At 44.0% G+C, this 24,510-nt stretch overlaps 1 protein-coding gene across 4 annotated transcripts in view; it reads right to left on the reverse strand.

Moving 5' to 3' along the window:
* vps13d (vacuolar protein sorting 13 homolog D) overlaps positions 1-24,510 on the reverse strand; it is a 52,677-nt gene that overhangs the window by 22,122 nt on the left and 6,045 nt on the right. For 3 of the 4 annotated variants that reach the window (XM_044118259.1, XM_044118339.1, XM_044118173.1), the window contains exons 8-41: positions 23,767-23,937; positions 23,569-23,669; positions 22,674-22,842; positions 22,299-22,400; positions 21,761-21,950; positions 21,467-21,649; positions 20,312-20,442; positions 20,174-20,228; positions 19,906-20,082; positions 19,233-19,363; positions 19,024-19,156; positions 16,698-18,938; positions 15,622-15,773; positions 14,105-15,181; positions 13,718-13,808; positions 13,518-13,644; positions 13,267-13,447; positions 12,090-12,272; positions 11,357-11,404; positions 10,811-10,967; positions 10,532-10,736; positions 9,609-9,780; positions 8,662-8,777; positions 7,168-7,383; positions 6,396-6,664; positions 6,166-6,299; positions 5,834-5,989; positions 5,567-5,735; positions 4,623-4,697; positions 3,942-4,142; positions 3,302-3,391; positions 1,826-1,966; positions 1,075-1,197; positions 582-656 (exon numbers count right to left, since the gene is read on the reverse strand). In XM_044118259.1, the coding sequence (XP_043974194.1) occupies positions 582-656; positions 1,075-1,197; positions 1,826-1,966; positions 3,302-3,391; positions 3,942-4,142; positions 4,623-4,697; positions 5,567-5,735; positions 5,834-5,989; positions 6,166-6,299; positions 6,396-6,664; positions 7,168-7,383; positions 8,662-8,777; positions 9,609-9,780; positions 10,532-10,736; positions 10,811-10,967; positions 11,357-11,404; positions 12,090-12,272; positions 13,267-13,447; positions 13,518-13,644; positions 13,718-13,808; positions 14,105-15,181; positions 15,622-15,773; positions 16,698-18,938; positions 19,024-19,156; positions 19,233-19,363; positions 19,906-20,082; positions 20,174-20,228; positions 20,312-20,442; positions 21,467-21,649; positions 21,761-21,950; positions 22,299-22,400; positions 22,674-22,842; positions 23,569-23,669; positions 23,767-23,937 (7,942 nt within the window). The remainder of the gene's footprint in view (positions 1-581; positions 657-1,074; positions 1,198-1,825; positions 1,967-3,301; positions 3,392-3,941; positions 4,143-4,622; positions 4,698-5,566; positions 5,736-5,833; positions 5,990-6,165; positions 6,300-6,395; positions 6,665-7,167; positions 7,384-8,661; positions 8,778-9,608; positions 9,781-10,531; positions 10,737-10,810; positions 10,968-11,356; positions 11,405-12,089; positions 12,273-13,266; positions 13,448-13,517; positions 13,645-13,717; positions 13,809-14,104; positions 15,182-15,621; positions 15,774-16,697; positions 18,939-19,023; positions 19,157-19,232; positions 19,364-19,905; positions 20,083-20,173; positions 20,229-20,311; positions 20,443-21,466; positions 21,650-21,760; positions 21,951-22,298; positions 22,401-22,673; positions 22,843-23,568; positions 23,670-23,766; positions 23,938-24,510) is intronic. The other variant, XM_044118413.1, reaches the window with a different exon arrangement.

Consider the following 24,510-nt stretch of genomic DNA (forward strand, 5'->3'; position numbering starts at 1 on the left):
TGTTGATATTTTGTACAGTTTGGATTAATTACTGTTGTCCTTTCAGCATATGCTCTTTTTTAGGATCTGATGATTAATTGATTACTAAATGAGTTGGTTTCAATAACGTAATTAATTGGATTAATTGTTTCAACCAGATTCTACTACTGGAGCAAACCAGTAGAAACCAGTACAAACCAGTACAAACCAGTACAAACCAGTAGAAACCAGTAGAAACCAGTAGGATCAGGCATGTGATGTTTTTAATGAATTATGGAAACGCAGCTAATATTTCCACACTGCAAAAACAAAATCTTACCTAGAAGGTTTGGTCTGGTTTACAGTGCAAACATCTCAGTACATTTGATACAAGACAAAATTTGCTCCTATTTCTTGCTGAAAAGTTACTTGTTAGTTAGTTTTGTCTTATTTCAAGTGTTAAGTGTTATAATTGCACCAGAAACTCAACAAAAATACTTTGTAAGATTTTGTGCAGACAAAATAATATTTATCTAATGTGCAGAAGAAATGCTTTCTATCTGCTGAATCCTTCAGGTGGTTTAATAATTACTAAAGGTGAGAGAGCTGAATCCGACTGGTACCTCTGGAGTGAGTCTGATGCTGGAGGCTCGTCAGGCTGGCTGTGCTCCTAGTTCTGAGGTGAGTCAGAGGCGCAGCTGATCAGAGAAACACACGATGACAGGAAACAGGGAGAGAGAGAAACAGAGAGAGAGACAGAGAGAGAGAGAGAGAGAGAAACAGAGAGAGAGAGAGATAAACAGAGAGAGAGATAAACAGAGAGATAAACAGAGAGAGATAAACAGAGGAAACAGGGAGGAAACAGAGAAAAGTGTTAGCGCTCTGTTAGCCCTGTCCTGTTTTCTTTGCTGCATTTTATTCAACCACATCAAGATGTTTGACACTCAAAATCAAACTTATATTGTTTTTCTGCCACATCATCTGGAGCCACCAATAGTCCTGAAAATACGGCATAAAATGTAGAAACGTTTCTCGCTCCAAGCTTGTTTTTGTCCAGTGAGGAACTGCGTTTCTTTAACTGATGAAACTCTGGTTTTGTGTGTGACGGGAACTTACTCTGTCCAAAGCCAGGCGGGTCGACCGAGGACCCCAACCAATCGGGGGGCGGAGACGGAGGAGCCTGCTCTTCTGCCTTACAGTAATCAGCCATCCAGGAAGTCTTGGTGGTTTTGTACTGATCTGGACGGGTCACAGGAAGGGGAAGAGGAGGTTAATCAGATTGAATTAATTATTTTAATAACTGTCAACACAGACTCAAAAAAGGTAATTTGTTGAAAGAAAAGCACATTGAGCAGCAATTTAGCCAAAACTGTGAAATATGTGTAAACATTTTGGATTTAAGATAAAAACAAAACATATTTGTCTGTAAGGATGAAATACCCAAAACTCCTCAAATGAGTTTTCATAATTTAGCTTTGAATTCTCTAGAAAATGTCAGATTAAGCAGCTTTTTCTATCCAGTTGTTACTCAGTTAATCCAGTAAATGATCTGGTGATTTACTGACGTTCAGTCCAGCAGAAAGGCCTCATTTGATGCCAGAAGGATTTCCTAAGTTCAATCGTTCACTAAAGAAATGCTGTTATTGCATTTAGGCAGCAAAATGTTCTTATTAAAAAACAAAATGTAATATTTACTTATTGGAATCTTTTAATAACTTATTTCTAAAATTGCATAAAAAAGGCTGAAATGAAAAAATAGTATAATTTTTTTTATACGATTAATCACCAGAATAACTGATTAATTGTCAGAAGCATCGTTTAACCGATAGCTAAAATAATTGTTAGCCGTCTCTGTGTTCAGACCGACCCAGCAGAACCGAGGTGATGTTGACGTCCAGCCTCTGCTTTGCTCGAACGGCGACCTTCAGGCGTGGAGGGTGCAGTCGCCCCGCAGCCTGATGCTGCCATGACAGGACGCAGGGCCAGGGCTCGATGAACGGCTCCCAGCCTGGAACACAAACAGAAACGCTGGATCATCTGGATCTTTCAGTTCTGGTCCAAACACTGGGAGAAACTCGGTGCTGTCTGGACTCCTGAAGGCTTCCAGCCCGTCGGGTCACAGCATTCAGGAAGTTCCTCCGTTGCTCCACGGCTGGATCACAGCTGTGGCAACAATCCTGCAGCCTCGTTGCAAACTAAACGCAGCGGCTCAGAGATGAATCAATTGTTCCTCCATCGTTGAATTGTCAATTTTCAATTCCACACCGCAAATTTGGAGCCGACATTTTTTCCCTAACCTTTAAAAAACCCAAAATGAAAAAGAAAAACATGAACTGATCGCATAATTAGCCATGTTTCCATCCAACGTTTTAGTGAAGTTTTAAAGTGTTGCACAAAGAGAAAACAGTGAATTAGGTCGGTTTCCATCGACTGGTTTGAAGCAACCAGGTGACACAGTGCAGGATTTCTTCAGATGTTGACGGTACTAAACAGGAAGAAGAGATTTCAAACTAACATGGAGAAAAGATTCTCTCCTCTGGAGGTCGGGACTCTGGCATTTCTTCCAGACGGGAACGTTTGCTACGTCAGAACTTATTCGGCTATTGCGTTTCCATCATCTTGTTTAGCACATTAGCTCTTTCAGAAAAGACAAAAACTGCCTCAGTTGAGCGTAGAAATATTTTGACTTTAGCCGTTTTCTTTGCCTTTTCGAATGTTTCAAAATGTGCGTTAAAACCCCAGATGGAAACATGGCGGTTGGCACAGAGATGGACAGCCTGTCACCTCGTTTCCATCAACATTTGTCCCGGCGCTCCTTGGAGTTCTGCATTACAAAAAGTTCATGGAAATTCATAGAAATGCTTCTCACTCTGGAGGTAGTTTTGGCTTTTCCAAAAACCCCTGATCTGGAACTGGAAACATGTCTCTGAATAACTAAACCCTCCAGAGGGACGACTCCATTTTTCTGAGATGTGTGAACCTCTACTTCCTGTTTCTTACAGTCACGAGTAGCACCAACATCTGGTGACATCACGCCTTGCAGACCAGCAGCTGGAAAACTGCATCATTAGCAATTTTTTCTTATGCAACATTTTAAACGTTTGTTCAAAATCTGAAAGACAATTTGATGGAAAGAAAGCTTGTCGCTGTGTTGAAGAATAATGTATTAAATACATAAAAAATCTCAACTTGAGGATCTAGAAAATCATCCATCCTTGTAACGTGTTTCTAAAGTTTTTAATGATCTTTTCAATGTAAAAACACCAAATCCTAAAACTTTAGGAAACTGATTCACTTTCACTTCTTGACCTTCCTTCCCCGTGTCTTATGGTGAATCATTTACCTGACAGCTCTCTGTTGTAGTAGTCTCCGGACAGCGTGAAGCTGGCGTTTCCTTCCTGGGTGGAGCCAATGCGCTGCAGCACATTTAGTCCTGCAATAAAAACACAGCAGGGGGCATTTTCAGTGTTTCCACCTGAAACCGTCCAGCTGAATGAAGCTTCACATGCATTAACTAAACTAAAGCATGAGAATCATTAACAACTTCTAGTTTCATTGTAGCTTATAGATTTTAAATTATGTTTTGTTTCATCCTTTGGGCTAAATGAAAAATCTAATAATTAATCAACACCTAATCTGGCATGGTGTTTAACCCATTAAGGAATGTTAATGTTGTATTTTAGGGATCTTAACGTGTTTGTTTTAATGTAGTTAACACATAAAAATCTCTGGTTTTATAGTCAAATCCACACTTACAGCTTTATTCTGTTTCTGTCACACTAAAATGTTTCTGGTCAAACTAATTTCAATATCCGACCAAGAAAACTTCAGTAAACAGAAACAAAATGATTTTCTCCTCTTTAAATGGTGAATCTGGGTCACAAAAGGACCTGGAAGAACATGTGAAGCTCTGCAGGTCTCACTCGGCTCAGCAGAGGTCAGAGTTCATGATTAAACGGTGAGATGCTGAGTGAGAGGCTCACTGGAGAAGGTGAGCTCGGCCAGCGGGATGTCACAGTCCAGGCAGTCATCGATGAAGCAGATGCAGACGCTCTCGGCCTTCACCTCCACGCCGGACAGAGGCCAGGCGTGGCTGCCGGAGCCGGAGTCGGCCCGGCCTCTGGGACGAATCCCAGAGTTCTCCGAGTTCTCCCACAGCCAGGTGGCCGCCTGGTCCAGCTGGCCTGAGCCAAACAAAGAAAATAAAAACGGATTTGACTTTGAAGGATTAAAGACAGATTTCTGAGAAAAAAGTCAGAATTCTTGATTAATTAACACAATTTTTAAATTACAGTTAAAAATCTGAAAGAAATTCAGAATTTTGAATAAATTCAGTTTTTTCTGCCATTTCTTTTTTTAAGTTTTATTGGCTCAGTGGCCTTTATTTAGTAGTTAACTGACAGGAAAGTGGGTAATGGGACTGAAGGGGGAAGACATGCGGCAAAGGTCACCAGGCCGGGAATCGAACCGTGACGGCCGTGTCGAGGACTAAAGCCTCCGTATGAAGGTTGCACCACCACAGGGCCCCCTGCCATTTCTCTCTGCATGTTTCTAACCCTGAACACTGGATATCTGAGTTTAAACCGAATGGATCCTTTTCCTCCTCCAGGCGCCGACCTGCTGCAGCGCATCTCTTCTCTGAACAGGAAAAAACTCAAACTCACCTTTGCAGCTGATCAGGGCTTTTTTGCAGTCCTCTCTTCTGAAGCCAAGGTTCTGTAAGTGGCTCAGCTTGGTTTCTACAAACAGAAAAATGTATTAAATACACAAACCAAAACATTTATTTTAGATATTTTGGATTTCTGAGACTTTTCAACAACAGTTTCTCAGCACATCGCTGAGAGTCAACTGCTGGTTCTGTCACTAACAGCCGTCTTTTAAAGTTTTCAAAGAGTGAGGGTAAAACATATGGAGGACAAACCCTGTCATTATTAAGAAAAAATAGATGCAGAAAGAAATGCTCAAAAATGCTCAAATGCAGAAAAATACAGGAAACAGAATATTTACTGCATTTTATGTGCATTTAATTATATTTAGTCAAAAAAATTGGTAACTCTTTATTTGATGGGTTGTAAATAAGACTGTGATGAACATGAATAAGTCTTCATGAATATTTATGACTGATGTCATGAAGTGTCATTCAGTAAATCATGACACTTTATGACAGTCTTATTCACAACTTGCCAAATAAAACGTCACCAAAACATTTAGACGCCTGATCATTTTTTCTTTTCAAAGACACCAATGGAAAACTATGGAAGACCAATTATGTCATAATTCACAACACATTAATGATCACATGATTAAATTATAGATCAGAAAATATAGATCAGCTTGATCTGTATGGTCAACTCTTACAAACTGAACAAAGAGCTGCTACAGGAACTGTGTTCAACAAAAGAGAGTTGAGTGATTTTGCAAAACTATCTAATAAAGACTTTAAGAAGAGAAAAGTAGAATTCTTTTTTAATTTAATTTAGAATAAAAAACTTTATATTTTATTTTTATTGCCCAGCTCAACCTGCACATGATATAAACATAATAATGTATAATTAATTATAAAGTGGAACGTTTAGGTTTGGGTTCAGAGGAAACTGGTCTCTCATACCGGTGAGGCTTTCTGTCTTCTCCTGGACGCCATCTTGGTGTGGCGGCGCTCCATTGGCTGAGTCAGCATGAGAAGGCGGAGCCTGGGCGGCAGAGATGGACTTGGCGATGGACAGGAACAGCTGGATATCGTTGTAGGAGAGACGGATGTCCAGAGCAGGAAACTGAATCTGCAGGTCAATCAGGTCAAAGGTCAGCCAAACATCTTAGAATCCGCCTTCAGCGTTAAAACGAAGTCCGACCAAACAGGAAGCGGCGGCGGCCCGACCTCCAGCAGCGGCGGGATGTCCTCCACGTTGAAAGCGTCCAGGAGCCCCGAGCTGCTGGGGTAGGTGGGGCTGCCGCACAGCTCCAGCTGCACGTTGACCGGGTCGATGATGGACAGCGCCGTCTCCTGCTCGCTGCCCAGCCGGCACGAGAACACCTGCAGGGGAAACGCCGCAGCTGAGACATCGTTCTGCAGCAGCCCAGAGTAACATAGCAACAATAGCAACCCGTAGTAACATGTAACAACCCATAGCAACCCGTAGTAACCCATAGCAACCGGTATCAACCCATAGCAACCCGCAGTAACCCATAGCAACAGAGGAGAGGCAGCACCTCTATTCCTGCCAGGCTGCCAGAGAACGGTCGGTCCAGTAGGCGGGGCTTGTACGTGAGGACCGTGGTTCCCTTCAGGATGATGGCGTTGGTGTCGAGACAGGAAACGTCCTCCACCACTACAAACTCAGTGCCTGGACAGCAGAGAAACGTTTTAAAAGACGAGTTGACGTCTGAATTATGAATTGCTGAACGGAACCACTGAGGGCCAGTGAGCCGTCTTTACTCACCTGTGACGTTGATCTTCACCTCCAGGCAGCGGTCCTGACTGACCATCACCGTGGACCTCTTCGTCACCACGCCGCTCTTCACCGTCTTTGGCATGACGGATGCGGCGGTGCTGCCAGCTGCGGCGCTGCTGTAGCAGCGTTGCTGGCTCTCTGTGGCGTTTTCAGGCTGCAGCTGCAGGAAGTGATGCACCAGCTGCAGCCAGTCGAAGATCAGGAAGACCCGCAGGTTGTTGAGAACGACCGTGAAGCTGGACGAGTCCCGCGTGGATCTACGCAGAACCAGAGCCGGGTAGTAACCAGTTACTCCAGTATATCTAACTTTATTGAAAAAATTTACTTTTAGGAGTATTTTTACTACTTCTACTTGTTATTATAAAGTATCTCTACTCTTACTTGAGTGACATTTCTGGACCTTCTACCCACTGAATGAAAAACCAACACGTTTTATCCTAAAGTTCACCAGACACGCCTGCAGTTTCTGCTAAAGTTTCATAAGTATTTTATTGAAAGAAACTGATTTGGAAACATTTCATGTTGTCTGATTTTGTTATTTTTAAATATTAAATGAATGATAATGTGTTCAGCTCTCAGTACTTGAGTAAACTTGAGTAAATACTGTCTCACTCATTTTTAAATCTATGTGAGTAAAAACATTTTGAAGTTGAGTCACTCTTACTTGAGTATAATTTTTGGATGCTCTACCCAGCTGTATGAACAACAGACCTTCCTATTTCACTGGATGAAACATTCTGAGTACTTTGCTGTCAGTCACCTGTAGTGCAGCTCCAGCTGCAGAGTCGCCCGGTTGGTTCCTGTCTTTGAAGCCTGCAGGATGCAGTCGAACACGTTGCACCTGCTATTTTCGCTGCTTTTCGTGGTTTCAGTGAATCTGGTGTCGTTTGCCAGCAGAGAGTGAGACACCAGGTTCACCGACTTGGAGCCGTCGGACAAACTCTCAAACAGGACTTTGGATTTCACAAAGTCAAACCTATGGAAGACAAAACAACATATTTCACATGTTTAAGCTTTTAAAAGGGCTCATCAAGGTTTTGTGTTCAACTTTTTAGGTTAATTTTTGGGAATTTCTTTATTTTTTATCAATACCAAATATGGCCTACAATCCTAATTTGGAGGTTTTTCAGCTGTCATAAAGTGTTTTACACCAGAAATTATTCAGGATGTTGATATGTTGAACTGGTCTGACTGGATTTCAAACCAGTTCTTTTTGAAAATCTAACATTTTCAGGCTTCTATTTCTTTGACCTTTTTGACCAGTTTAGGTAAAAATGCAGGTGGGACTCCAATAAAATGTTTGACTTAATTGCAGAGTCTCTATTTAATTAATTGCTTTATAGTTAAAACTTTATATAAATTGACAAATAAGAAAAAATACCTTTTTGCTGCTAACTAACTGAATAAGTAGAGATATAAGCTCAAGAATAAAGATATTTATAATTTTTTAAACTATTAATCAGATTCTTCAACCACCAGATTGGAGCAAAGTTTTATTTTAGACATTCATCTTTCCAGTGTTTCAGGAAGCTGATCAGTCATGGAGCTTCTTTAGAAATATTGGACGTGGCGCTGACATTAGCGTTAGCTGCTATCTGTTTAGCATTGAGATGCTATTTTAGGCTAGCATAGCTTCACTGATAGGCTAACTCCTTTTGTCTTTTCCAGCCTCCAATCAGATTAATGAACCTGCAGGGTGCAGAGAGAAGCAGCTTCGTCGTCCATCATGTTGTTTCCAGAAGTTGCTTGTGCGTCAGATTTACGGGCCTACCGGAAACACAATACAAAGGTTCCGGCGCAAGACTTTTTTATGTTAAAAAACCAAACAATTACCTGGGTTAAATTTTTTACATATTAAAACTGTCAGTAATGAATTAAAATTAAAGTTCTGGTTCTAAATGAATTAATTTATAGAAAGCTGAGTGTAATAATTATCTTTCACTCCATCTGTTCGCAGCAGCAGATTACATTTACATGGTTAATCCCAATATACATGCACTATTGAAAATATTAGTCCATTTTAGGACTTTAGCTTCATATGGTGGATCAAACTGAAATGGGTCGGTACTGAAAGAATTTTCAGGAAGTTATTGTTTTGTGCATCAATTGACTTATTATTTTTTAAATTCTTCCACAATTCAACCTTAAATCCTGAGAAAACCATAATTTTGAGGTGAATATGGGGCTAAGTGAGAACCCAGAACCAGATGTGGGTCAGAGTGGTTCCTTTAGGTTCTGTAAGGAGGAAGTTCACCTGGCTAAAGAGTTCCTGTTGTCAGCAGAGATGGGGCTGTCCAGCAGCTCCAGGCTGACGTCCGTCATGTCCATCAGGAAGGACAGGTTGGTGAAGACGACTCCACTCAGCACCGTCTGAGAACAGCAGCAACATCAGAGACGGTCGATGTTTTATTAAACCAGAGGAATGTGCAATTAAAAACCTTTTTGGTAGATAAATTATATAATTCAGTCGTTACAGAAATTAATACATAATTGTGAGTTTGTGGAAAATTTTCCACATAAATGCTGAAAATCACTGAGTTTAAGTGATGCTAACTCTCACCTGTAGGTGGCAGTATTTCTTTTTCCTACTCAGGCTTTTGAAACAATAATGAAAAAATCTGAAGATCATCCGTCATTTTGATGGATGACAATTCAAAAAAACGCTGATATTTTCTATAGAATATAGATAACTAAATCAATCAATCATTATCAATTCATATCAATCGTTATCAATTCATATCAATCGTTATCAATTCATATCAATCGTTATCATCCTCCACTTCCTGAGACATTTGATTATGCACAGGCGGGTGTGTAGTTTAGGTAAACTGACTCTTTTTTGTTCCTTATGTAGTTTTATATTGTCATTTCTTTGTTTGTGACTTTTATCTTGAAAAAAATCACAAACAAAAACAAAAAGTTTTACTGACTTACTTTTAATGAGGAGGAAATATTGCAAACTTCCTTGCAAATATTTCTAAATTAGCACAAGAAAATTAGAAAATTAGATTGCAAAACAAAAAGGAAACACTAAATAATAAAATTGAGAAATCCTGGAGGGAGTGTTGCAAATTGATAGAAAATGTGAACAGAGGGAACGAATGCTCTGCTGTGAAACATTACAGAATAAAATTCATACAGAAATCAAACAGACTGCTTGTCTAAAGGAAAGCAGAGATGTGTGGCTGCAGGTTTCCTCACGTAGCTGCTGGGGTGCTGCAGGTTGTACGGCCGCAGGAACTCCTCCACCGGTTCCCCCAGGTTGTTCTCCAGGATGCCCCGGATCAGCTGGTAGTGCTTCCTGTCCAGGGAGCAGTGAACCGACGACAAGCTGCCGTGGATGGACGTGTCAGGCACGGCGTGGCTCAGCTCCCTGGAGGCACAACGCTGAAATCACTCAACGCTGAAATCACTCAACGCAGCACAAACCGAACAGAGCTCTAAAACAGACGCCGTCTCTTTAAAAACCTCCACAAAGTCGAGGCGACGTGCGGGAGATACGAGTAACAATTCAAAGAGAGGAAACCAGAGCCTGTTCCAGATTTTATGGCAAGGTTCCAAGAAGATAAAAAGCAAAAACTAAGTTTTGGTTGGAAGTTGATTATTGAACAAAATAATCACCTTCCTGGGGCCACACAGATGGTAACGTGTTCCTGCAGGCCCAGGGTGTCCAAAGTGCGGTCCAATTCAAGCTTCATTATTTCATTAGAATATTTTATGTAGGGTGGCAACTAGCAATTATCTTAGTAATCGATTAATCTATCAATTATTCTGACAATTAATCCGATAAAAAATGGCACATTCTACAGATTTTTCTTTTTACCAGTTAAGTATTTTTTATACAATATTAGAAATACGTTAATAGATGCAAATAAATAAATATTTTACACAAAAGGTGTTTTTTCATCTTAAAGGCAAAATGTGCGTTTAAGACATTCCCTCGTTAATGATTACTAAATTAGTCGATGATAATTTTAATAATAGATTAATGATGATTAATGATTTCAGCCCTAATTATGTGTTTACCAGGTAAAAACCCAAACAAAACCAGTTCTTGTCATTGTAAATAAAAGAAAGCTGCTAAAACGTTGTGGCCCCTGAACAGCTCTGGCGTTTGGACCTACTTGTCCAGGTTGCGCTCCACCTTCAGCGTGAGGCGGCAGCAGTCTTTCAGCAGGTTGTCTCCGGTCCGACGGACCGAGTAGGAAGGGAAGATCAGGTCCGAGGGTTCGGGCTTCCCGGTGCTGTCCCAGGGCAGGCGCTCCGCGGCAAAGATGTCCATCTCCTGCAGGTCCAGGGCCATGCAGTCCAACAGACACACATGGTCTTCTGCAGCAGGAAGGACAGCAGGTTACAGCACACAAAGAGAAACCGTCTGACTTTAACCTTTGAGCCACGCTGACCTGAGCTGGTCGGCTCCTCGTCCTCAGGGATGGTACCGCTGCTCAGCGCTTTGGGTCTGCTGAGGCCAAATCTGGACGATGAGGCGGAGCCGGAAGCAAAACCTCTCGGCTTCTCCTGAGCATTACTCGTTCCTTCTGCTGCGCTCCTGACGCGCTCCTTTGTGGAAAAGAAAGCAACATTCGATCACAGCATGCAGGACAAAAAACCTGCATTACTACAAAGTTTATAGAAATAAAACTCGATTGTATTCAACAGTTTCTATCTACCTGTGCAGTTAACAAAAACACAAACCACCCCAGAAAAAACCGTTGCTCAGTAAAGTTATAAAGTTATAGCCTGGAATCCCACAGGTGAAAACTGGACCAGTGTGTTTCCACCTGAAGTCAGTTTCCCCACAATCTGTAAGGATATATTTGGCTGAGGCAAAATATATCCCTGTGACAGGAACAAAAGCTTTTCACGTTCTGATCATGGAAACAGGAGGAAACGTTCACAGCAATCAGACGAAATGCACCTCACACCACAGCAGGAGGAGGCAGCGGTACCTGGTATCGGGGCAGCTCCTTGTACGAACTCCCATGCAGTATAACATTCTTAAAAACACACACAAGGTGCATGTGAACGGCCAAAAAGAGCTAAGAAAACATTTAGCTATAAGCTTAACTAGCTTGTTATGAGATGCGACGTGTCTCACTGATTCATCCAAATCATTACAAACGGAGTAACTTCAGAACCAAACATTTTGATTCGGACCTTTGGACTTTAAGGTTAGAGGTACAAAACTAAAATGATTCTTCACCTGCTTCTGGAAAACGCCCCAAAAGGAAAGCGTGAATCCTTAGCAGGGTCAGGATTAACCTTAGACAGGAAGTGGACCAACAGATGCTTTTATTGTGAAGTTCTCCAATATTTTCTGAAAATCTCCATAAGACTAAATGAAAAATTCCTTAGCAAACTTCCTCAACTCTAATATCAGACAAAACTGAGTCTAATTGGATAAAGTTTGTGTTTTTACGTTAAAAAAACGAACAACGGACAAAAATTAAAGATGCAGTAATTAGTTGGTTACAAAAATATTCTGTCAGTGAAGTTGAATTCATTCAGCATTTCACCAACTTTTCAGAAAAAATCAGTTTTTCATGAGTGAATCTGATGAATGTCATGAAACGCCTGAATGAATTCGGGTTTGTTAGCAGAACCGGCGGCCATGGAGCGGCGCGTTCGTGTCGGACTCACCAGAGAGGGGAAAAAGGCGTGCGCCATGGTGAGTTTCTCTACCTTGTCTTGGAGGGAAACGGTTCCGTGCGACCCGGCCGGGAGGAAGACGTTCTGCACCTTCAGCTGGCCCAGGTTGGCCACGATCACCCGGGGCGACCGCGAGCTTTCGGGGATGATCAGAACCGGAGCGCCGGCGTCGATGTCCAGCAGAACCCTGGATGCCCTCTGAGGCTGATCACGTACCTTCAGGAAGAGGACGGAGCCGTTTACCTCAGTTACCATGGAAACGGGGTTGGACCTGCGACTCGGCGGCGAGCGCTGAGGTTCCCCACTCTCACATCCAACATCCAGGACACAAACTTACATTTAAATTTTAATGTGAAACGACTGACGGTTTTAATTTTCCTTTAATCTATACACAGTTTTAACTTTTCAGACTTTGACCTTTTTGAATTCTGCACCTAAAATTTAACCAAAGTATTGTATTTTGTATTATGTATGCATTGATTAGGTAATGAATACTCAACAGATGACGCTGCTGATCCACCAGCGGTGGGAGATTAACTAATTTAAACACCTGCTCTGCTGATGAACTGTCAGAGTTGGTGTGTGAATTAAATTTTTTTATTTTTAACTGAACTGAAAGTCACTGAATTCCACAGCACATCTACCTGTTAAGGTTGTCATAGTCAAGCTAGCATAACTGAACAACTTTCCTCTCTCTTGCTATTTTTTCTTAATTAAAACCTTTTCCTGACCTTGTCATCTAGTTGTGGTAGTGTTGACACTTGGCAAAGCACTGCATCCCTTCTTATGAATCACGGATTCATTTAAGTTGTAGCGCGTTCTGTTGACAACCTGACAGCTAAAATCGATGCTAACCATCGTCAGTGACTCCTCCAGCATGGAGACGGGTGGATTCTCGCGCTGGACGTCACGCTGCAACAGGTCTATAATAATCTGGGCCCCGACTGCCTGCTTCATTCACTCTGTGTGACACAGCGCCCCCCAAAGGTGAGCTCCAGCACTACACTGCCTCACCTGGACTTTTTCCATACATTTGACCTGGCAATGAGTAAATTCAGTAATTTTGACCATAATTATGTTGATGTTACCAATAAAAAAAACAAATTTATATTCATAATTCCTCATCTTTAGCATCCATTTTACTTATCAGGATAACAGGTGAGCCTCCCCTGACCGCAGGTCCCAGGTGGGCCTGGCGGTCTGGACTCACCGCCTGGCCCTCCATGGCCGCCCTCTGTCTGCCCAGGACGTCCTGCAGCTGGGTGAAATGCTGGATGAAGGCTACCACCTCGGCTTGGAAGCGCTGCGTGTGAACGTACTGAACAGACGCCATCTGCAGCGACACCTTGATGTCACACTCGCGCTGCAGGTCAGGATCCGGCTGGCCGTACCTTCAGAACCCAGGAGAAATTAGGTGGGAAACGGTTCCAGCAGAGGCAGTCGTAATGAGACTATCTGTACCTGAGGATGTTGAAAACCAGCGCCTCCCCTCCCTGTGTTGTGAAGCGCTCTCTGTAGAAGTCGCCGTGGGGGGTCAGGTCACTCAGGGACAGACTTCCCAAACTGCCGTGTATCCTCAGGTCGCCGTCTGCAGTCAGAAATTAAAGCTGTGAGAGAATGTTTGGCTGCAGGAAGCTGGTCTGAATGGTTCCTAAACGTACCGCGAGTGTCAAGATGGGTGGATAATTTTGACACGCTCGCTCTGGCCAGTTCATGGAGCTTCTTGTTCAGGATGAGAGTCAAAGAATGAACCTGGAAAAAGGACAGACGGGTCAACAATGGCACCACTTCACTTCAGAGCTGCTGCAAACCTGATCAATAAAGCAGCATTTACAAAGTTCGATGAACTGTTTGAACATTTTATCAGAGCAGAAGAAGACAGCGGCTGTGTTTGAGGTAGAGAAGATCGGCTTCACATGAAAGTATCGGCACCCAAGATTAAGAACGTTGGGGCCGATAAGTCAGTGCTTCAACATCGTCTGACCTCACGATAGTGTTTGTGTTACCAGGTGCCAAAATGTGAAAAACTTCAGGAGGAGCTGACCAACCTTGAGGTCCAGCTTGGTGTTGACCGCCGGCGCTCTCTCTTCCTCCTCCTCCTCCTCCTCCTCTTCCTCGCCGCCGTCCGGCTCGTACAGCGGATGCCCGGCCACCGGCTGGGTGGCGCCGGCCGCCGGCTTCATCGAGTGGTTGATGGCCGTGGAGCCGATGCTGAAGAAGTCCAGGATGACGACCCAGGTCTGGAGCGTGATCAGGATGTCCAGGCAGTTGAAGTCCACGTCCACACTGCGGCCGACGCCGCCGTAGCGCGTCCTGAACTCTGGGTGGCCGGCCTCCACCAGCAGCACGTTGATGTGAACCAACGAGTCGTCGAAGTTGGAGTCGGGCTGCTGGGAGCCGGCGCGCGGCGTCGGAGAGGGAGGGGGGGTGCTGGGGAAGTCCGGGTCCTTTTTGGACTTGCGGCCGGCGGCCGGCGTGGAAGGGTGCCTCTGGTAAGGCTGGAAGACGTTCTGCGTCTCCTTGATGTGGGCGGGCAGCGAGCGCGGCATGTCCGGGGACAGAGCGTTGGAGCGCGACGGGCAGCTGCGGGACAGGTACTCCTTGGAGCTGAAGGTGGACGGCTTGGGGGCGCCGTGGGACTTCATCAGGTGCTTGTACTTGGAGTCGGGGTTGGGGTCCAGCAGGTCCTCCATCAGCAGCGCGCGCAGAGCCAGCTGCACCTCCAGCAGCTGCGGGTGGTCCTTGGTGAAGTGGCCCTCCAGGTCCTGGAAGCGCACGCTGACCAGACCCTGGGAGCCCTCCGTGAGGTCTGCACTCAGCTGGACCTGCAGCTCCGCCACCTGCAGCGTGACCTTCAGCTGGGTGAAGGTCGGCGGCTGCAGGAGGGGCCGGTGAGACGGCAGGGACAGCGAAGAGGACAGGGAGGAGCGAGAGAAGCTGATGGAGGGCGGGTCTCTGGCGAACAGGCCCCCCTGGGGGTCGGGGAAGACGTGGGGCCTGGAGGAGGACGGGGTGGGCGGGGGCGGCGTCGGCGGCTGGCTGGGGGTCGGAGGCTGCTCCTCAATCAGGGACAGATTGTCCAGAGTCTGGAGAACTTGCTCATACACGGGTTTACACAGACAAACCTGCAATAACCACAACAGGGTCAGCCTGTAACTGAGGAAGGACAAAAACCAGCCGCCAACCACAAACTGACGACTACCAGCAACACATTCAGAAACCAGAACCCGTATCCTCACACTGCAAGAACACCAAGTTACTTCGCTCTAGTTTCTACTGCAAATATCTTAGCACACCAGAAACAAAACAAAACTAACTTACAGGTAAGTTTTCCATAAGATACAGGAGATTGTTTACGTCAATAACTCAGCAAATCTACAGAATGTGACTTTTATAAATAAGTTTTTTACATATCTGTTAAAACAGTTTGTAATGAGACAGATAATCTGTGAAACATCCAGCTCCTCTGCTACTACTGCCGTCTGAAGAAAGACTCCAAAAACAACCAGTCAGAGCCAGGAGGAGGGGCTTAGCGCTGTCAATCATCCTCATGTACAGAACTTACCTGAACAGGGTTGACAAATTTTCCTTGGATTCTCAGCTGGCCTGTGCTTCTGAAGGGCTCGTCTGTCGTCAGCAGGATGAACTCAGAATCCTCATCCACTGGAGTTTTCTCAAAAGTGAAGTGAATAGTGGTGTCTTTCAGTATGTGGAAGGCTGACGGACAGAAAAACAGTTACATGTTAAATAAATGATGAGTGAAACAGACAAAGGTCATGAGAATATAATCCAAAGGATTATTTATCCAAGCAGGTAAAGTCATACAGTCTTGTATTATGAGTCTATACACATAGAGTGATATAATACAAACATTATGTTTATTTTCATTAAAATCACTGACAGCTTATATGTAATTTTAATATTATGTATGTTTATTTAAATATTACATTAAGCCAGATTTAATCAAAGAAAAGACTGGATAGTTTTTAACCTGGATAAGTGGGGAGATCAGCAACAGTCACTCTTTACAGAGGCTAAGCATAATCATAGAAAGTTGAGTGGAAGGAAGAAATGTAGTAGGAAAAGATGTAGTGGGTCCATGAATGAAACACTGGAAAGCACTGAGCACCAATCTGATGGTGAGATAACATAATAAAAACAATAAATATATTGTGTATGAATTGAGAATTGCTTATTTTGTCTCTTCATGTCTTTCGATTAAAATGCATTTAACTAATTACAAAACCTGCAATTAACTTAATTAAACATTTTATTAGAATCTCACCTCTAGTTATGATGTAAACAATTAATCCACCTACAATAATTTGTATTTTAATGGTTTATTAGAATTTGTTCCAATCGATTAACGTCCACTTAGACCGTCTTTTAGTGTTGTAATTTGGCCTCCATCCAGCAGAGGGCACCACTTGGTCATCCATAAGTGGAGCCAGTCAATACAAAATTAAAGATGGCAGCCACATTAAAACAGGAAGGAGAAACGGCACAAACAGAGTTTGGGATGCAAAATCCAATTTATGCGTTTTTGTTTTTAAATTTAATCATTAGCTGCTCTGTAAGGTTAATCAACTTTAAATTATCTCATTAATCGGTAACTTTGATCCCTAGTTATAATCTTCTCACCTTCTCCCCGGCTGAGGGACTCGAAGAAGTCGTGGCGTGTGAACTGGGATTCGTCCTTGTTGACGTTTCCAGTGTGGGATGGTGAAGACGTGTCGGCGTTCTCCTCTCTGGGCCTCTTCAACACCAAGTGACTGGTGTTGACCAAGTACAGTCGGATGTCCTTCACCAACACCTCCAGCCTCTCTGCCTGAGACCCTTTGCCATTGTCACAGTTCTGGATGGTAATGCTCCCCAGATGGCCGACCAACAGCTCGGGGTTTCCGGGTTTCCGAGGAATGGATACGACCGGCGACTCGATGCTGATGTTGAGGGTCAGCTTCACGAAGAAAGTGTCCAGGGCGGATTCAGGCTCCTCTGTAGAGACGTCCTCCTCTTGATCAAACGAACACCCCCAGCTCTGGCTGGACCTTCGCGTTCTCCGTGACGGCGTCTCGAAGAGTGAAACCCTGCCGCTGTACTCCGCCGTCTTGGAGGCGAGAACCGTCGACACGGTCGTGGCGGCGTTTTTCAACACGGAGCGGAAACTGTCCTCCAGTTCGTTGGCTGACAGTCTGAGGTGACGCAGGAACCTGGCCGAGTGGTTGTAGTGCAGAGACGCCATTCTTAACTTCAAAGAACACTCTCCCTTAAATTTCTCCTCCAACTGAAAGTTCAGAGCGTCTGTTGGAGACTCTCGGTTGTCGGGCGGAAACGTTAAACCTTTGGGACTGGAGGAGCTGTCCTCAGCACTCCCAATGCTGACCACAAACTGGTTTCGGCCTGCCTCTTGGGTTAAATCCACCAGCTGCAAGGATCCCAGGGAACCGCTGACGTCCAGACGGCTTCCCAGGGAAACGTTGACCTTGGTACCAGAGATGCTGGCGGTGGCGATCTTCAGGGCTTTCTTCTCGACTGCCAGGGCGGTGCCGGAGGAGACGGTCCGCAGGAGCAGTAGGTTGAGGCGGTGGATCTCCACGGTTAGCTCCTTGTTCTGGTCGTAGGTTGCCTGGTAGGCCTGGTTTTCTTCCTCACTGGACAGCTCCGTTGGCCACTCCTGGGCGTAGGATGCATTCTCCTCTTTGGGGAAAGACTTTTGGAGGAACTTGAGCAGCTCCCCCATGGTCTCAGGGTTGAGAATGATGTCCAGGTTGTTGACCTGAATGCTGGTGGCCTGGAGGGAGTTGTTGAGGTTCATGGAGGGACAGTCTGAGCTCACAAACTGGTACTCAAGTTTAATGAGGGCTTCCTGGTCTTTCAGGAAGGAACTAAATGGGGACAGATCAGAGAATGACCCAGAATGGACTCCAGGATGCTCAGAGGTCTGCTCATCACACAAAGCTGGAGAAGACGGCTGGCTTTCTCTGAGGCTACCGGTGGGAACGTCGAAGCTTAGATGCTTATGAGACGCAACGAGCAGGTCGAAGTCGGACCCGTACGTCTGCAGCGTGTCGACCAGGAGAAATCCGTGAACCGTCAGAGCGACTTCTACGTCATAAGGTCGCTTGACAAAATGAGCGTTAGTGCCAAACACTTTAAAAACAGAAATATAGCGGCCGTTGCTCTCCACACCGAGCTGCATGTAGGTGATGTTGAACTCAGCCAACAGCAGGCGGGATTCCACCAGGACTTCCCGTGTGTGCTGCTCCAAGGTCATCACGCTCTGCGTCAGGTTCTTGGCAGAATCGTGCAGTTTCCACGAACTGTCCACTTTGTGGAAGATCTTGTCTCGACGCAGCATGGGAGGGTCAGGGGAGGCTACGCTCGGATCTTTCCCAGGGCCGCTGTCGTCTTTGGCTGGCCTGCTCAGCCGCGCCAGACAGGTCCTGATGGCGGTCATCTTCTCAAGGTTGATGTGCACCTTTAGATCCGGCAGCGTTCCCGACAGCACCGCGCCGGGCAGCTGAGGGTCCGAGGTGTAGCGCAGCCGCTGCTCAAGCTGCAGCAAAACGTTAAACTTCTCCACAACGTGGGTTGGTCCCACTTCGCTGTCCTGAAGGTGCTTCCAGCTGTCCTTGTAGCGCCCGACCATAATCTGCAGGTCCTTGAATGAAAGGCAGAACTTCTCGTAGAGCTTCTTGCTGTAGGCCTTCGCAGCCTCCGGAGAACTGAGGCTGGGAAGTTCTGGGTTTTTGAACAGCATTTTTAAAGGCACTTCAGTTGCAAGCGGAGACTGGGGCGGGGTGGCCAGAGGAGTTTGGTACTCCTCGTCACTCAGGACTTCCTGCTCAGGTTGAGCAGCTGTAGAGCTGACGACGCTGTCATCTTCAGAGAGGGGAACAAATATCAGCCGTTACAGGGTGATTTAAATCCCATCAGGTGTAAAGAGAAGATAACTTGGCTGCTTCACCTTGAGAGTTGGTCAGAAGGATCCTGCCTAAGTCCACCACAACGAGCATCGGGTCTTCTGACTGGAAGTCATCAGGGAAAACCACCTGAGGCGCGCAAATATCCAGCTTCATTGTCCAGCGCTTGCTGTTTTCCTGCAAAAGCAAAAACATGTCAGTAAATTTGAAGTTTATATTTGTTTCATGTGACATTCCATCAAATCTTTCTTACAATGAACTCCCCAATGAGCAGCTGATCAAGAGTTTGTCGAATCTCTGCCTTAGTTTGCTTCTTCAGCTTGTCATACTGCCTCCTTGCAGCTTCGGCCACCCTTAGCTCCAGCTCAGACTGGTAGCCAAAGCCTGGAGGAAAAAATGCAACATTTAATAAATATCAGTCCTGTCTGATCTTAACCAGGTCCTCAATGACTTGCATCTAATTTAAAACCCGTTTCATGCAGTCGTTGCTGCTGAATGCTTCTCTCCAAACGGCTGAATCATGGGCTGTACTCAAATATTTCCATTTTGGTTTCATCTTTGTTTATTGAAATGTTACTAATCCCCTGTGAAAGCGTAATGAACAAAGCTGGAAAAAAAATCTCACAAAAGTGGGCGGAGCCAGGAGACACTGAGGGGCGTGGCCAATGTGGGGATGACCGTAGTGGGGAGGGAGGCTGTAGCCACAAGAAAAGATGTGCTGTTGTCAACTTAAGACTTTGTTGCTATATTTAGCAACTTTTCAGGCCATCTAGGGACGTTTTTTAAAGAAGTGACTTTTTTCTGTGCTTTTGGAAACGTGTATGGCACTGATTTATCTTGTCTTCATGTGTAAAACCATGAAACTTAAAGAAGGTGTGTTTTCTTTTCCAGATGACTCTGAGAAAGTTTTCACACTCTGTACTTACCTGAAGTGTGAACTCTTCCTTTATAGAAGAATTCAGTCACTTTTTTCATGGCTTGTGGATTGTAGATGATGTTTAATGGACTGGTGCTCACTTCCAGCCTCCTCTCAAATTTGGACCTCACAGGGTTGCGCTCGTATATCATCTCAAACACTGGAGAAGTCCACTCTGCATCGCACTCTGATAACAAAACGTGTACAGATTGTTTTGAAACAAGTCCTTGAACCTACTGACAGAACCGTGCAGAATATTACTGACAATAAATCCTTACCAGCAGCAGCACTGTGCTGACTCATGGACTGACTAAGGGCAACAACAACTTTCTCCTGCAACAGGTGGACATCGTTAGACCCACAGAGATAATAAAGCCAGCAACATTAAGGTTGATGAAGAGATGCATGTGGATTACCATTTTGGGCGACACCAGGAAGGGGAACATGGTGCCCTGAGTGGTCAGGTCTCTGAGGAACAGACTGCCCAGCTTAATGGCCAGTAAGGACGACTCCGAGCGAGGAAGAGATTCCACGATCACCTTCACTCCTGAGGAAAGCACCACAAATACAGTGTTATTACACTGTAATATAGTGTAATTACACTAAAAATACAGTGTAATTACACTATTATATATTGTAATTACACTGTATACTGTACATTACAGTGTTTTCTTACCCTGCAATATAGCTGCATTACAGTGTAATTACACTGCAATATAGTGTAATTACATTGTATATTACAGTGTTTTATTAGACTGCAATAAAGATGAATTACAGTGTAATTAAATGGTAATTATTTGAAGTGTACAGATAATTAATAAAATAACCCTTGTGATTAATTTAGTGATAGAATATTTGCTGAATCACATATTTTGCTCTGCATAAATAGAAACTTTAAAAAAACATGCTTGAAAGACAACCCACACTCAAAAAGTTTTATTTCCTTTCTGGTAAAAATTGATAAACTGGAGCAAGAAAGAAAAGCATTACAACCAGATCTTGCAATTGTGTATTTTTAAATTAATTTTATAATAACTGAGATTCATTGTCAGTGTTGGGGACTGCTAACCTTACAGTAAATTCTGCCAATGCTAAGTGCTATTAGCATTGGTATTTAGCAGAAGCTAACACTAAAGACAGCCACTAGTTTGTTACTACAGCCCTTCCTGTACGATCTATGTTCAGAAAGTGATTTTCTGGAACAGATTTTTCACTCATGGTTTCAGTTTTATACTTGCTGAGTTTTGCTAACGCCACAAAATACAAACTATGGTTCCAAAGAGAAATTTATTACATTTCTGAAGCAAAGAACAAATTAGAACGATGTTTTTATAAAAATTGGTTCTTATCTCAAAGTAAATTTGCTTAGTTCCTCCAGTCACATTCAGTTTCCAGGTAAAGTTATTGGTGGCGTTCACTTCCTCTAGGTTTTAAAAAAATTTAAATCTGTTGCTAACTTTTAAGTTGTTCAGTGTAATGAGTAAATTATGATTAAAAGTAACCAAATAGTGATAGTTATTTTAATGTATTTATTCAGGCGGAAAAATAAACTGAAGTTTCTCTGTTTGTACCTGAGAACTCCAGCTGGAGGACTCCGCTCTCGTGCATCGAGTTCGCTCTCCTTTCCTCGTGAAAAAGAGTGACTCCGCCCTTCTCCAAAAAGAACTCCATTCGAGCAAACATGTAATCTCGTCTAGTGAAGGTGTTCAGAGACTGGGAGTCCTCCAGTGGGTCGAACAAATCCCCTGTCTCTGCTGGAGAAGAATCAGAAGAATTAAGGGTTACAGTGCAGCATAAAGCAGATCACTCTTCCACACTGCATGGGTAACAGATGAGCCTCTTTCAGTCCGCAGCCTGTTGCTCACGTAGGATATTCCAGGATGATGGGCTTGGCAGGAGTTCTTCAGGTGTGTCCAGATCCTGCGTGTTTCCAGACCAGCCGCCCCAACCAGGGAACCAAGACTGCAGGTACTGAATCATTCTGTAGCTTCCACTTTTAGGAACGGATGTGGCAGACAAAGCAGCTGGGGGGCTGCTGCTCGGCTCCCGAACGTTCTGCAGAAGAGACCGAGTGGAAAAAATAAAATCTGTTAAAACTGGGAAGTTACACACAGATTAGAAAATGTTAGCTTCGAAGGGCTAAACAGGAGTTGTAACATCTTTTTCTACCACACTTTTTTCTTCCACTCAACTTTCTATCAGCATAGCTGGATAGAAAACCGAAAGTTCAGCTTCTTTAACTTTAATGACCTCAATAAATGGCGGAAATACATCACTGTGTGATTAAGGATCTATAAATGGAAGTAATTTTACTGGAATTACTGAATGAACTTTTTGATAATATTTCAATTTACTGATATGCACGTCTATATTTGCAAACCCTCTGTGATCATCTACACGTACATCCGCCTTCTCTTCCTGCGATCGAAACTTGTCATGGACAACTTCTCTGAGAATCTGCAGCTCCTCGAGCGTCTGCTGCTCTTCAACTCGTTCCAGTTCAGCCTGAAACACAAAAACCAGAAGACACTAGTTAAAACTAAGAACAGTTTAGAACGGTCCAACAGAACATTTAAAATGATGAAATTTACCAACTGGTCACATTTAAGGAATCAGTAATTATCAAATATTGTTCAGGTGTAAAAAACTGATCCGCTATAAAATTAAAATATATTTTCTTAAACTTCTGTTGGTAAAATGATCAAAACATGATGTTTCTTTGTATTGCAGACTATGACTGTAATGTTTCTGCATTGTGCCATGGATGTGCGGTTATACCTCGTCCTCTGGGCTCAGGCCGGTGGCTTTCAGCCTTCTGGAGTAGAGGTCGGTGTAGGTCTTGGCATCCCGGGCGCGCTGCAGGGCAAACGCCCAGCTGCCTCGCCTCCGCTGCTCCCTGATGTCACTCAGGTTGGCCTGAATGGCAAACAGCCACCACACACGGCCGCTGGGGAGGAAACGACGAGGAAAATCAGTCAGAAATCAGTAAAATGACGAAGGAAATTAGAACCAGGAAAAATAAAAACCCTAAAGTCGCACTGATTAATGCAACAGTATCTTCATAAAAAAGAAGAAAAATCAGCCGCAGCTGATCCAGAACGCTGCTGCTGAAGTTCTGACTAAAACCAGGAAGATAGAGACACCACCTGGTTCTACATCACACAGTTCTACATCACACAGTTCTACATCACACAGTTCTACACTGCCCGGTTCCACAGTCCTTCACTAAGAGAACAGACTTTAAGCTACTGCTGCTGGTAGCTTATAAATCACTGAACGGATTAAAGATCTGCTGTAGTTGGATCAACCTTCCAGAACTCTCAGCTTGGTTCTGGTTCTGCTCTGCCTCCAGAAACAGAACCAAACATGAAAAAGCAGCTTTCAGCTTTTATGCACCACAAATGTGGAACAAAAACTGTAAAACAGCAGAAACACTGAGTTCCTTTAAATCTAGACTGAAGCCCAGCTGGTTAGAGCTGCTTGAATCATTTTAACTGAAACATTGACCAACATGTTGATGCGTAATGACGGTATTTGGAAAAATGTAATGTTGCAATCGTTGATTTTTGTGTTTTTCTGATTTAAAACGCTGTTTTAAATCAGTGTTTGCTGAAATGTGCTAATCAAATAAACTTGATTGGTGATTGATTGGTTGATTGAAAACAGCACTTACTTCCCAGAAATCGGGACTTTGGGTCTCCATGTTCTGTACAGCATCCCTCTCTCTCTGCGCTCCACTTCTTTAAGGAAAGCCATTATCTGCTGGTACTGAACCTGAAGAAAATATCAGGAAAACACAATAAAAATGCTTCCAGAGAGCAGAAACATTCAGATATCATCCAGAAAGAAACGGCGGTTTTTTCTGCTGAACCTGGGAGAGACGTAAAGACATGGGCTCCAGCTGGACCTGGCCCTCGATCCGAGGGATGTTTCGGGTCCTCAGCGGCTCCCTGGAGGTGTTTCTCCTGAGCAGCACGGAGGCGCGCACTGGCTCAAAGATGTACTGGTGCTGGCGACTCTGCATGCACCGAGTCATCGCATCCTGCCGGGACGGAAAACAGTCAGAGAACCACAAGGACCAATACTGAGGTCTTCTTACTGCTGCATTTCAACAAAAAGAGCAAAATGTCTGTTTCACGCCTTACAGAAGAAAGTCTTTCATCCACATGAAGATGCTCAAACATCTCTGTGTCTGTGTTGTTTAGCTTAGTTAGGAGTCATTTACAAATGAGTCCCAGAATTATCGCAGGCCTTTAACCTGCAGCAGAAACTAGTGATGGGTCCGGCAACACCAACGCGTCGGCGCATGCATCAAGCCCAGGGACCAAATCCCGTGTCGGTTGCTTTCACCATGTCATGTGATCGATACAGGAACTGGTTCTAAATGACACTGATGAATCTGTCAGCAGGATGCCTTTGCCAAAATAATTCTTGATCTTTTACGGTTCAGCATCAACTACAGAGCCTCAAGACAAACAAAAGGTTTTGTAGTTTGGGACCATTTTAATTTTACATCAGAAAATAAGATATTGGTTATCACTGCGTTGTTGTTTCATCCGGTTCTTTCCAGTTTCTACTCGATCTGAATCCAAATTCAGCTGAAATTGACTTTCGT

This window comes from Gambusia affinis, linkage group LG01, assembly GCF_019740435.1.
Source record: "Gambusia affinis linkage group LG01, SWU_Gaff_1.0, whole genome shotgun sequence".
In the NCBI taxonomy this organism is placed as follows: Eukaryota; Metazoa; Chordata; class Actinopteri; order Cyprinodontiformes; family Poeciliidae; genus Gambusia; species Gambusia affinis.